Genomic DNA, 14,325 nt, shown 5'->3' on the forward strand with positions numbered 1-14,325 from the left:
GCTTATAAATAGAGAAGCAATCTGAGGAATATTACACACACATAGCAATAATAAAAGTAAATACTTTCTCTCTCTTATATAATACTTCTTTAATTTTTTTTCTTTACATACTACTAATATACTATTAATATATTATCTTTATAGTAGTATAATAGTATTAGTAAATATTGATAGTAGTGTTTTTTCTATTTATACTTTATTTTATTACATCTTTCTTATTTATTTTATAACACGTTATCAGCACGAGACTCTGATTAAATTTTTAGGAAGATTCTGGTAACAAATTTTTATTATGTCGAATCTCTCTCATCTTGAATTCAATATTCTTGATATATTTGGAAATAATTATTTATCATGAATATTAGATGCTGAAATCCATCTGGATTCAATGGATCTTGGAGATACCATTAAGGCTGAAAATAATGCATCCCAAAAGGATAAAGCCAAAGCCATGATTTTTCTTCGTCGTCATCTTGACGAAGGATTGAAAAATGAATATCTCACATTAAAAGATCCTGTAGATCTTTGGAAAGACCTTGAAGAAATGTACAATCATAAAAAAATGGTGATACTTTCTCAAGCCCGATATGAATGGATGCACTTGCGTCTACAGGATTTTAAATCCATAAATGAATATAATTCGGTAATGTTTCGAATCACCTAACGAATGAAATTATGTGGGGAAAAGATAACTAACAACGATATATTAGAGAAAACTTTCTCAACTTTCCATGCCTCGAATGTGCTCTTGCAGCAGCAGTATCGAAAAAAAAGAATTTAAAAATATTCTGAGTTAATTTCTTACATTCTTGTTGCTGAACGCAACAATGAGTTGCTCTTAAAGAATCACAAAGCTCGCCCTGCTGGCGCCGGTTCATTTTTTGAAGTAAATGCGGCAAATCATTACTCCAGAAGAGGTAAATGGCAAGGCTTTAGTAACAAGAAAGATTATGGAAGGAAATGGAATTATGTTCAAAAGAGAGGATCTCACCAGAAGTGGGATAAAAAAGAAATATCGGGCAAAATAAATCAACAGAGGATAAGTGTTTCCGTTGTGGTGGAAAGGGTCATTGGTCACGTACCTGTCGTACCCCAAGGTACCTAGTCGATCTTTACCAAGCATCTTTGAAAAAGGATGACAAAGGAAAGGAAACAAATTTTGTTTCAAATGATGTTGAAAATTCCACCACTCATTATGACGTATCTGATTTCTTTGAGAATCCTAAAGGAAATATTGGTCATTTGATTAATGATGGAATAGTTTAATATGTGAGATTGTTAAGTATTCATGTAAATAAATAATGTAAGAAACTTGTTGTTAAGTTTTATTTTCTATGTATTCAAGTTTCAAATATGATGTATATAAGTAATGAAATATTAATATTTATGAATTTTGAAATAATTAAATGTATCAAGTTTTAAATAAAATTTTAGTATATAACATTATTTTTATGTACAGTATGTCTTAGAAAAATAATTCCGATCAAGTATTCAATTTAACTGTGCATATATTACTACTCATTTTATTATTATTATTATTATTATTATTATTATTATTATTATTATTATTATTATTATTATTATTATTTGTTTTTGAAGAAAATGGCAATGATATATAATGAAGATGTATGCCTTGCGGATAGTGCAAGTTCGCACACCATTATCAAAAGTGATATATATTTTACCCATCTTGTGCCAAAAGAAGAATATGTTAATACTATCATTGGCTCAGACAATGTGATAGAAGGCTCCGGAAGAGCTAAAATTTTGTTTCCTGGAGGAACAAAATTCATAATAAATAATGCACTATTGTCTACTAAGTCTCTAAGAAACTTGTTGAGCTTTAAAGATATTCGCCGAAATGGATATCATATTGAGACTATGAATGAGGGAAATCATGAGTACTTATGTATCACAACTCATGATTCAAATAAAAATGTTATATTAGAAAAGTTGCCCTCACTTTCATCTGGGTTATATTATACCAAGATTAGTGCAATTGAATCACATGCCACTATAAACCAGAAGTTTACTAGCCCAAATGAATTTATAACTTGGCACGACCAATTGGGTCATCCGAGAACAACCATGATACGGAGAATTATTGAAAACTCACATGGACATTCACTAAAGAACCAGAAGATTCTTAAATCTAGTGAATTTTGTTGTGCCTGCATGTTCTTAAGGGAAGTTAATTTTAAAGCCATCACCAGTAAAGATTGGATTTCAGTCCCCTGAATTTCTAGAAAGGATTCAAGGTGATATATGTGGACCTATCCATCCACCATGTGGATCTTTTAAATATTTTATGGTCCTGATAGACGCATCTTCAAGATGGTCACATGTGTGCTTATTGTCTTCTCGCAACCTGGCGTTTGCGAGATTACTGGCTCAAATTATTCAATTAAAAGCACAATTTCCAAAAAATCCAATCAAAGCAATTCGTCTTGATAATGCTGGTGAATTTACTTCCCAAGCTTTTGATGCTCATTGTATGGCTAATGGAATAAGTGTTGAATATCCAGTAGCTCATGTTCACACACAAAATGGGTTAGTAGAATCCCTTATTAAACGCCTCCAATTAATTGCTAGACCCTTACTTAGAGAACAAATCTCCCAACCTCGGTTTGGGGGCATGCTATTTTACATGCCGCAACACTTATTCGTTTGAGGCCAACGAGTTACCATCAGTTCTCTCCTATGCAATTAGCATTTGGTCAGCAGCCAAATGTTTCTCATTTAAGAATATTTGGGTGTGCGATATATGTTCCCATTGCACCACTTAATCGCACCAAAATGGGACCCCAAAGAAAATTGGGAATATATGTTATATATGATTCTTCCTCTATAGTGAGGTATCTTGAGATACAAACTGAAAATGTATTTAAATCCCGGTTTGCAGATTGTCATTTTGATGAATCAAAATTTTCAAAATTAGGGGGAGAGAATAAGCTTATTGAAAAGGAACTTAATTAGAATGCATCATCGTTGATGCATTTAGATCATTGATCAGGGTAATGTGAACTAGAAGTTCAAAAGATTATACATTTGCAAAGAATAGCAAATAAATTGCCTGATGCATTTTCCGATACAAAGAGGATAACGAAGTCGTATATACCAGCGAAAAATACCCCAATTCGAATTGATGTCCGAGTTGGACAAATTGCCACCGAAGCAAATATACGCCAGAAGCGTGGCAGGCCTGTCGGTTTCAAAGACAAAAATCTTCGAAAAAGAAAAGAGGTAAATACGATTTCTGTTGAAAAAGATATAGTAAAGACAACTGCAGTTGTCTAAAATTCTGATATAGTCTTAACGCCAGAAGACGTTCAGGTACCTGAAAATTGTGAAAATGATGAGATCTCGATAAATTATATCTTTACAGGAGAGAAATGGGACCGATATAAGACAATTGTCAATGAAATATTTGCATATAATGTGACATTAAATATCATGCATGAAACTAAGGATCTTGAGCCAAGATCAGTTAAAGAATATCGACAAAGGAATGATTGGCCAAAATGGGAAGAAGCCATGAAGGCTGAGTTAGACTCACTTGCAAAACGTGAAGTCTTTGGACCTGTAGTCCGTACACCAGAAGATGTAAAACCTGTTGGATACCGATGGGTATTTGTGAGAAAACGAAATGAGAAAAATGAAGTTGTGCGCTATAAAGCCCGACTTGTGGCACAAGGTTTTTCACAAAGGTCCGGTATAGATTATGAAGAAATGTATTCCCCTGTAGTGGATGCGATAACATTGCGTTATTTGGTCAGTTTATCTGCATATCATAAACTGCATATGCATTTAATGGATGTGGTAACAACCTACTTATACGGCTCATTAGATCGTGATATATATATATATATATATATATATATATATATATATATATATATATATATATATGAAAGTCCTTGAAAGACTAAAGATATCTAAACCATTCAATGAATATTCACAAGGGTTATACTTAATCAAATTGCAAAGATCTTTATATGGTCTAAAGCAATCTGGACGAATGTGGTATAATCGTCTTACTGAGTATCTGGCCAAAAACGGATTCAAGAATGATGATATCTGCCCTTGTGTTCTCATAAAGAAATCTGCATTTGGATTCATTATAATTGCTGTGTACGTTGATGATGTAAATATCATTGGGACTCCTGAAGAGATTCCAACAATTATAAAAACTCTAAAAGAAGAGTTTGAGATGAAAGATCTTGGAAGGACTAAATTTTGTCTCGGTCTGCAGATCGAGCATATAAAAAATGGGATCTTTATTCATCAAACAACATACACAGAGAAGATCTTGAAAAGATTTTATATGGATAAGTCACATCCCTTGAGTACCCCAATGATCGTAAGATCTTTGGATGTGGAAAAGGATCAATTCCATCCTAAAGAAGAAAATGAAGATATCATTAGTCCTGAAGTACCATATCTTAGTGTCATTGGAGCGCTAATGTATCTTGCTAATAATACACGACCCGATATATCATTTGCTGTGAATTTATTAGCAAGGTATAGTTCCTCTCCAACCAGAAGACATTGAAGTGGAATCAAACAAATATTTCGATATCTTCATGGAACGGTTGATAGTGGATTGTTTTATCCCTATGGATCCAAGTCACAATTAGTTGGCTATGCAGATGCTGGATACTTGTCTGTCCACATAAAGGGAGATCTCAAACAGGATACCTGTTCACATATGGTGGAACAGCTATATCATGGAGGTCCGCGAAACAGATGATAGCAGCAACCTCCTCTAATCATGCTGAAATACTAGCGATACATGAAGCTAGTCGCGAGTGTTTTTGGCTTAGAGTTAGATCCAATATATTATGTCATCATGTGGACTAATTGATCATAAGATAGCTCCAACTGTCTTGTTTGAAGACAATACTGCATGTATTGCTCAACTTAAAGGCGGATACATCAAATGTGATAGAACAAAGCATATTTCTCCCAAATTCTTCTTCACTCATGATCTTTAAAATCAAGGGACAATTGATATCCAACAGATCCGCTCAAGTGATAATCTGACAGATTTATTTACAAAGTCACTCCCAAAATCATCCTTTGAAAAATTGGTACATAAGATTGGGATGCGCTGATTTCGAGACATTAAATGATGTCGACAAGAGAGAGACTGTACTCTTTTTTCCTTGGTCAGGTTTTTTTTCCATTGGATTTTTCTTGACAAGGTGTTTAATGAGGCAGTCCCTATCAAAGGATATTGTATTCTTTTTCCTTTTCTAAAGTTTTTTTTCTATTGGATTTTTCTTTAGTAAAATTTTAATGAGGCATAATTCTACATGGGCATCCAAAAGGGAATATTGTAATAAGATCAAATTGGATGCCCATTAATATGGGCAGTTGAATTTTATTTCCAATACTGAATGAAGTTGAAACGCAAACTTCATAGCTTATAAATAGAGAAACAATACGAAAAATATACACACAGCAATAATAAAAGCAAATAATTTCTCTCTCTTATATAACATTTCTTTAATTTTTTTCTTCACATACTACTAATATACTATTAATATATTATTTTTATATTAATATAATAATATTAGTAAATACTGATAGTAATATTTTTCTATTTATACTTTATTTTATTACAACTTCCTTATTTATTTTATAACACTTTTCTCTCTTTTTCCACTCAGAACAAAACTTGACAAAGAAAAATGAAAACATAAAAAAAGGGGAAAAAAATAAAAGAAAAGGGGCAACGCACCGTTTTAGAGCGGAAAGAAGGGTTTTGGATTTTGGTCACGCAGCACAACCCACCGTCATCATCATCTTCATTTCAGGGATTCGACTACCTTTGCTACATTCTATTCTTCAACATTTTGCATTTCTCTTTGCTTTATCAGGTTAGAATATTCCTTCCATATTTTTCTGTCTTTTTCTCTTTTGCTTGGTGAAGTTCGTACTAAATCCATGCTACTATGATTTTGCTCAAACTCGAAGCTTATTTTGATTTTATTTAGGGTTACTTGTGCAGGATTTGATTTAGGTGGTTATCGTTGTTGTTCGAAAGTAGTTTATGAAGTTTTAGCCTTTAAATTTAAGCTTTTGATTTGGTATCGTTTTACCTGTGTAGTAAAACATATAACATGTAATTTGATTGTTATAAAATTCAATCAGTGCGGTTATGGCATTGCCGTTATTTGTTCTTAAGAAATTTTCCCCTTCTATGAGTTGTTGATCAAGATTATTTTGCTGATGTTTTTTAAAGTAATATTTTCCTTTAACTTAGGCTAATCATATACTAATGTTGCTTTCCATGTATTGCAGCAATTATGGCAGATGAAACACAAAATGATTTGAAGGAGGAGGTTTCGGAAGTAAGTTTATTTTACCTTCTGTTTTTATAAGATGCCGTTTTTTTATAATGTTGTAATGCATGATTTGTGGTATTTTAGTTTGCTGAAATAGTAATATAACTACTTCCTTCTGATTCTCTAAAATTCTAAATGGCAGATTGCACCATTTGATCCTTCTAAGAAGAAGAAGAAGAAGAAAATCACCATTTTGGATCCTGCTGATGATGATTCGGTAGACAAGTTGACTGAGAAGACAGAAAACCTGTCAGGTATGTGAATTAAAACAAACAATTTCTTTTCATGACTTTCGCGTTCAATGCTGTCGTAAAATTGTGGTTTGCATTGCTGGTTTTAGTTAGCTCTTCATTTGCAGTTTCTGATGGGGTTGAGACTTCCTTTTCTGGTTTGAAGAAGAAGAAGAAGAAGCCTGTAAGTCATATAAGCTGTACATTTAGTTATAGTTATTTCTATTTATATTTATTTCCCTGTCAAATACTTCAAGCATCTGTTGTACCTAGTTCTTTGTTGGAAAAAGGATGAGAAATGATGTTTCTTGTTTATTGTAGGTTGAAATCAGTAACTTGATTGATGAGAGTGGAGATGCAAATGAAGATTTAGATGGTAAGTGGTTGAACATGTGTATAGAAGTTCCATGTTCTAAATAATGAACTCCATGTTGATCTGACTTAAAGTATTCCGTTGAGGGAAGTAAACTGAATATTGGGTATTTGATATATTTCATTGTCCTTTAGATCATGCTGAAGATGATGAAGGAGAAGGGATTTCTTTGCAGCATCGTTATCCTTGGGATGGGACTGATCGTGATTATGAGTATGAGGAGGTATGCCATATTTAACATGCTTTCTGCTATACTAATTTCACCTTTGAAATATCATTGGAAAAACTTCATTTCTGATTCAACAAAAGCATATTCCACTTCAAGCTTTGACACAGTCAAGTAGTAACCAGGGTAGAGATCCAGTGAAGGTGGTTCCCTATCCCTATCTGTCTAACTCAAGTTAGGGATGCAGCAAGTGGAACTAAAGCATGTTTATGGAATAGGAGTCAGCCAGGTGATAGGACTATAGGGCTTATACGGGTCCTGGGAGAGACCTATGAATTTCTGTTGTTCATATCTGTATAACATAGTTCCAAAAGTGTTTGTGAAGTGGTTTTAGTCATCATACATGATTTTGATTATTTATCCTGTGGTTTTTGTGGGTTCCCCTTTCAATTGGCTGAATAGACCATGTTCAAGGATTTTAATAGGCCTAATACGTTAAACTCTTTAATGGGCTTCAAATTCTGAAGATGGAAGCATGTATTAAACAATTTACACAGCTCACTTGAATATCTGGTTTTATAGGTTTTCAACGAGACACATTTATTGGTGCTTTATTCTTGTTAGATCAACGGTGTGTGTCTTGTGCTTGAATTCGTATATGAGGCTATAAATTTTGGCATGGTGTCTCAAAGTAAAAAATCTGTGGAATATTAATATAAGTGTTTTTTATTTGTCGACAGTTTTCTGCGTTTACCTGGATGATCTGTTTTGAATTCTTTTCCCTCCAGGATTAATTCCCCCTCTTAATTTTTAGTTTGGTTGTGCAGCTTCTTGGCAGGGTATTTAACATTCTAAGAGAGAATAATCCCGAACTTGCTGGAGATCGACGGAGGACAGTTATGAGGCCACCTCAAGTTCTTCGTGAAGGGACAAAGAAAACTGTGTTCGTGAATTTTATGGATCTATGCAAAACGTATGTTAAATATTGTATGTGTCACTGTTTAAGCACACACTTATCTTGTGTCCACATGCACATACATTCTGGATTTCCACGGGATATATTAATTTCTAGGAATAGTTGTTGACTGATTTATCTTAGAGCCTAACAACTCTCTGCAGTTCCCCTTTTAAAACGTTTTTTGTTTCTTTGAGATTATATTTTTTTAAATGCATGAATCCAGAACTCTCATCCTAGGGTATGAAAGCTTGCAAAATGAAAAAAATTAACACATTTCTATTTAGCTAGTTAGGGTTACCACTTTTTGAATCTTCTATTCACGTGAAGACTGAAATGCTCCCTGTCTTATTAAGATGACGTTCTGAATAACAAACTATTTTTCATCATCCCTCGTTCCCGATTTTGATATACTGCGACCCAATCTTTTAGGATGCATCGGCAGCCAGACCACGTCATGGCTTTCTTGCTTGCCGAATTGGGTACAAGTGGATCCCTAGACGGACAGCAGAGATTGGTTGTGAAGGGAAGGTTTGCCCCAAAGAACTTTGAAGGAATTCTGCGACGCTATATCAGTGAGTACCTTTTTTTATTATGTAATTAATAAGCAGGAAAATCCTCATGATGTGTTATATTGTTCTTGTTTGATTCTGGCCATTTATTGAAGATTATATAACATTCTTTCTCTCAGATGAATATGTCATTTGCCTCGGATGCAAGAGTCCAGACACTATACTTTCAAAGGAAAACCGTCTGTTCTTTCTCCGTTGCGAGAAGGTGAATTTCTCCGTTTTCACCGTCTGTCTCCATTTAGTTCTTGCAAAATCCCTAACTTATGTTACAACATTCAAGTTCAGGATTCTTGCTGTTATATTGGATAATGTTCGTTCATTGTTTGCAGTGTGGATCTGGAAGATCGGTTGCTCCTATCAAGGCTGGTTTTGTTGCTCGCGTTGGCCGCAGGAGCACAGGAACATGATTTGCTCCTAGTTTTTATCCTCTTGTTCCAACTAGTTGCAGAAATGTACCTTTTCAAAAATTTTCCGTCTGTGTATTGTATTGTATTCGGGAGAGTACTCTACATAATTTTGTTCAACGCATCTTTTCTTGGTTGACTTGGAAAAAAAAAAAAAGAAAATTTCTTAGTCATGGATATTTTTAATTCAGTCGAGCTACGCATCCAAGTATTTTTGGTAATTTAAGTCCAACCAAATTAGTCCAAACTCAACAAAAACTACTTTCATCACACTAAAGTATACACACGCGCGTTTCAATAACGCAAAACGTATCCTTCGCGTTCTTTCTTCTTTGCGTTTTTCCTTCTTCTTCTTCGCTTTCCTCTTTTTGTCTTTGCATTTTTTTTCTTCCGCGTTTTTTCTTTTTCGCCTTTTTCCTTCTTCGCGTATTTTTTCTCAATCGTCATTCTTTTATTGTTGTTGCTTTTGCGTTTTTCTTTTCCTCCTTTTAATTGAGGTTCATTTGGATCCAGAAATGAATTTGATGTGTTTTTGTTTATAATTGAGTCTTTTTAACTTGTTCAAAACTAAACTAATTTTGGTTCATTTGTGTGTTAATTGAGGTTTTCACCTGATATTATTGATAAATATTGATCAAATTTTTTATTCCTTAAGTAATTTCGGTTCATTTTTTAATTTATTTGAGGTTCATTTGGATCCAGAAATGAATTTGATGTTTTTATTGATAATTGAGTCTTTTTGACTACTTGTTTAAAATTGAACTAATTTCGGTTCATTTGTGTGTTAATTGAAGTTCACCTGATGCTGCTAACAAGTATTAACCAATTTTTTTTTTCCTTAAGTAATTTCGGTTCATGTTTTAGTTTAATTTCGGTTCATTTGGATCCATGAATGGATTTGATATGTTTTTGTTGATGATTGAGTCTTTTTTACTGTTTGTTCAAAACTGAACTAATTTCAGTTCATTTGTGAATTAATTGAGGTTCACTTGATGCTGCTGTTAAATATTGACAAAGTTTTTATTCTTTAAGTAATTTCGGTTCATTTCTTAGTTTATTTGAGGTTCATTTGGATTCAGAAATGAATTCGATGTGTTTTGTTGATGATTGAGTTTTTTTTATTGCTTGTTTAAAACTGAACTAATTGAATGGAATGGAGTGGAATCTAATACAATTAAATAAAATGATAATGAATAATTTCATTCTTTGCTAAAAAATTTGGTCAATACTTATTAGCAGCATCAAGTGAACCTCGAAAATTAGTTCAGATTTGAACAAATAGTTAAAAAGACTCAATCATTGATAAAAACATATCGAATTTATTTTTGGATCCAAATGAACCTCAATTAAACTAAGAAATTGACCAAAATTACTTAAAGAATAAAAAATTTGATCAATACTTATCAGCAGTATTAAGTAAACATCAATTAAGACACAAATGAACCAAAATTATTTAATGATGGTATCAGAGAAAATCAGAACTAATAAAGATGTTAACAAAATATTAGTGTTATTGGTGACGACGATAACGAAAAAGAAAAAGAAAAATAAGAAGCAACATTAAAGGAGAAGAAGGAGGAGGAGAAGAAGAAGAAGGGAAGAAGAAGAACCTGCGTGCGCGAATTTGAAAAAAGAAGACGAAGGAGGAGAAGGAGAAGAAAAAGGAGGCGTGTGATTTAAAAAGTTGTTATAACAATTTTGTTAGATTTGATTAAATATTTTGTTTGTACGTAGAACTTTATTGAATTTTATTCAGATTTTGAATCTATTAAGTTATGTAAGGGACAGTTCTCTACATTCTTTAAACTTTGAAGAGTCTTTTTTGGAATTCATAGATTTGAATAGTTATATAGTATATGAGAAAAATCAAAATCTTGAAGTATGACTTTGTCTAAATGGTAAATGGGTCAAATGGGTTTTCTTATTTTGCATAATTTTCTAAACAAATAATTGTTTACTTATAATGTGTAACGTAATAATTTCTTAGTTCACACGAATCATATGACAAATTGACGAGTTTTACAGTAGACAGGGTTTTAGATGTGACTACGACTCTCTTTTTTGTTTTGATTTATTCCTTATCCAAAAAAATAATAAATAAAGAGGACAAAATGCTCTTAGATTATTGAATATCATTTTTTATGAGCGTGATCATATAGATGGCTAGAATTTTTTTTTTGTTCATGTAGATGGCTAGATGCTAGAAGCAGAAAATAACAAATGAATTAAACAAATAGACACATCTAAGCACCAAAAAAGAGATGGGAAAATAAAACATATGCAGTCATCTCTATTTCTAATATAGCGAAGTTGGAGCATCAGCCGCCTTATAAAAAAATACGTAGAGGATCTATCTCACACTTCGTATATTGAATTGCAAAACATGTGCATTTAATTACACTTTTCAAGACCTTTAACCACATTTTATACAAGGTACACAGTTCATTTAACAAGGTGCAGCATAGCATCCTTGGTAAAAGAATTTTCATGGATTGGAATTGGGGTGAGACGAGAACATGTATTTTCGGTGAGGAGAATGGTAGGACTTGAGGCATTGTCAAATGAATTTGACTTCTCAAATTAGAGTCACTCAAATTTAAAGTGCCTTTATATATTTCGGCATCAACCAAAAGCATAAAAAAACTACAACGACACTTCCTTTGCCGTGCAATTATCCAAATGCACACAACATCACAGTGATTTTTGGTGTCTTCTACAATGTCTAACTTTTCAACTATTTAATGTAAAAGTAAAAGGTATGTTTCACCATAATCTCTTTTATTTTTTAGACAATTTAGGCACTAATGTGTTAAACATAGAATTTTCCATAATTTTTAAGGATGCATAGTCGGAAGACTAAAAAATTTGGATATGAAATTTTTTTTTAATGTTATTCTCCAAGATGGAGATGTGTGGAGTTAAATTTTGGAGTGGTGGATTCACTCTTCTCGCACTGGGTAAAAGACTGTTACGGCCTGGCCCAAGATCCCCGCGGGTCGGCCCGACCCGAGTTCCACCCGGTCCGGCCACGCACCCTGTAACCGACCCGGACACGCGTTCTGTACGGCTCACACACAGCTGTGGGACAGCATCCTTTAGGATATGGGCCTGTCTCCATGGGGGGCCCATCATTGACATGTATATAAGGGGAAGACTGGCTCTTCCCCCGAGGTACGTCACACATCACACTACCTTTTCCGCCTGCACATTACTGACAAGAGCGTCGGAGTGTCTTTGCAGGTGGCATCCCCCTCTTTCCCACGAGGAGCACGGGGCATCGGGACCTCGCATCCTTCGATCGGCAGTCCACGACCTAACGAATCCCTACCAACATCCCGGAACGCAACCCGAACCGTCCGGTAACCGACCTACCGAACATTGGCGCCGTCTGTGGGGACTCGTCCATGGACTTCGTGCTAGTCCAAACTGGGACAGGCTGCGAGGCCGCGCTCCCCGTGCCTGGGGGAGGCGCCGTTGCGACGGAAACTCGGCAACAACAGAGGTCGCCTCCAGGGGACACGACGCAAACTCACGAAAGATGCCCCTTCGGAGGGACTGGCGACAACCATGCCAGGATAATGCAAGAGCTACGTCACAGGATGCAAGACTTGGAACGCAGGCTAGCAGACAGAGAACGCGACCAACGCACTCTGGAGCAAAGCCCCACCAGTTCCCGCTCGAGGAGCCGCTCAAGGCGCACACCCAGCCCCCAGAAGAAGAAGTCGAGACCCCATCATCTACGCCAAACGCGAGAGGCGACGCGCATCGAACAGGGGCGACGAGGACATGCGTCGGGAGAACGTCGAGTCGAGAAGAACTACCCAGGGACCCGTGATAATAGGAGCGACCCCTTTCCACCGTTCTGTACTCGAGGTCCGGCTGCCAAAACACTTTGACAAGCCAACGGACATGAAGTATGACGGAACACAAGATCCCCTGGAACACTTAACGGCCTTTGAGGCCAGGATGAACTTGGAAGGAGTAGGTGACGAGGTAAGATGTCGCGCCTTCCTGGTCACCTTGGCTGGCCCAGCAATACGGTGGTTCAATAACCTCCCGCAGGGCTCGGTGACCCAATTCTCCGACATCAGCCATGCCTTCCTAGCTTAGTTCACGACCAGGATCGTCAAAGCTAAACACCCGATCAATTTGCTGGGGGTGACCCAGAGAGCCGGGGAGCCGACCAGGAAGTACCTGGACCGCTTCAATGACGAGTGCCTCGAGATTAACGGCTTGACGGACTCGGTGGCAAGTTTGTGCCTGACGAACGGCCTCTCGAACGAGGACTTTAGGAAACATCTTACCACAAAGCCCGTCTGGACAATGCAAGAGATCCAGTGCATGGCCAAAGAGTACATCAACGATGAGGAAGTTAGCCGGGTCGTGGCTGCCAATAAACGGCAACCCGCGTACAACCAAACCCGGCATTACGAGAGCAGAGAGAGACCAAAGGAACACGCTAGGGACGGCGGTCCAGGTAAAGCACCCAAACCTGTCCCCAGAATCGGGAAGTTCACCAACTATACCCCCCTCACGGCGACAATCACCGAAGTTTACCAACAGATTGCAGAGAAGGGGATACTGTCGAGGCCCCGACCTCTGAAGAACAGGACGGGGGAAACAAGAACCTCTACTGCGACTATCACAAGGGTTACGGGCACAAGACCCAAGACTGCTTCGACCTAAAGGACGCCCTGGAACAAGCAATCAGGGATGGGAAACTAGCCGACTTCTCACACCTTATAAGGGAGCCGAGGAGACGTAATCGGGACCACGATAGCGAGGACAGGTCCCGGTCAACAAGGCGACGCCAAGAGCCAGAGGGTGACGACCACGGCCTCACGGTGGTAAACGTAGTAACGGCCAGGAATACCGCCGCAAGGTCAAAATCGGCACAGAAAAAGGACGCCAAGGTCCTAACGGTCTCTTCCTCGTCTGCTAGAAGTTCCCGGAGTCTCCCATCCATCTCCTTCGGCCCAGAAGACCAATGGTTCGACGAGGTGCCGGAAAGCCCACCCATGGTCATTACGGCCAGGATCGGAACAGGCCTCGTCAAACGAATCCTAGTAGATACGGGGGCAGATTCAAACATCATGTTTAGAAACGTTTTCGATGCCCTGGGATTGAGAGACACCGACCTGGCGACCCACCAGCACGGTGTGGTAGGATTGGGAGACCACTTCATCAAGCCAGACGGAATCATCTCGCTCCCGACCTCCGTGGGGCAGGGGCAGAGACGAAGAAAAATCATGGCAGATTTTGTAATCTTACGGGA

At 36.8% G+C, this 14,325-nt stretch overlaps 1 protein-coding gene across 2 annotated transcripts; it reads left to right on the forward strand.

Annotated features, from left to right (window-relative positions):
- The first annotated feature begins 5,716 nt into the window (after positions 1-5,716).
- On the forward strand, positions 5,717-9,245 carry LOC107609444 (eukaryotic translation initiation factor 2 beta subunit). 2 transcript variants are annotated; one of them, XM_016311427.3, is made up of 10 exons: positions 5,717-5,882; positions 6,307-6,356; positions 6,493-6,604; positions 6,691-6,764; positions 6,902-6,956; positions 7,088-7,176; positions 7,947-8,092; positions 8,507-8,649; positions 8,766-8,851; positions 8,976-9,245. In XM_016311427.3, exons 2-10 carry the CDS (start codon positions 6,312-6,314, stop codon positions 9,051-9,053), a joined length of 828 nt encoding a protein of 275 aa, XP_016166913.1. In that variant the 5' UTR covers positions 5,717-5,882; positions 6,307-6,311; the 3' UTR covers positions 9,054-9,245. The 2 variants fall into 2 exon arrangements, with proteins under 2 accessions (XP_016166913.1, XP_016166914.1); XM_016311428.3 differs by having other exon boundaries at positions 5,735-5,882; positions 6,709-6,764.
- The last annotated feature ends 5,080 nt before the right edge of the window (positions 9,246-14,325 follow it).

This window comes from Arachis ipaensis, chromosome B7, assembly GCF_059453495.1.
Source record: "Arachis ipaensis isolate K30076 ecotype BB chromosome B7, ASM5945349v1, whole genome shotgun sequence".
Lineage (NCBI taxonomy): Eukaryota > Viridiplantae > Streptophyta > Magnoliopsida > Fabales > Fabaceae > Arachis > Arachis ipaensis.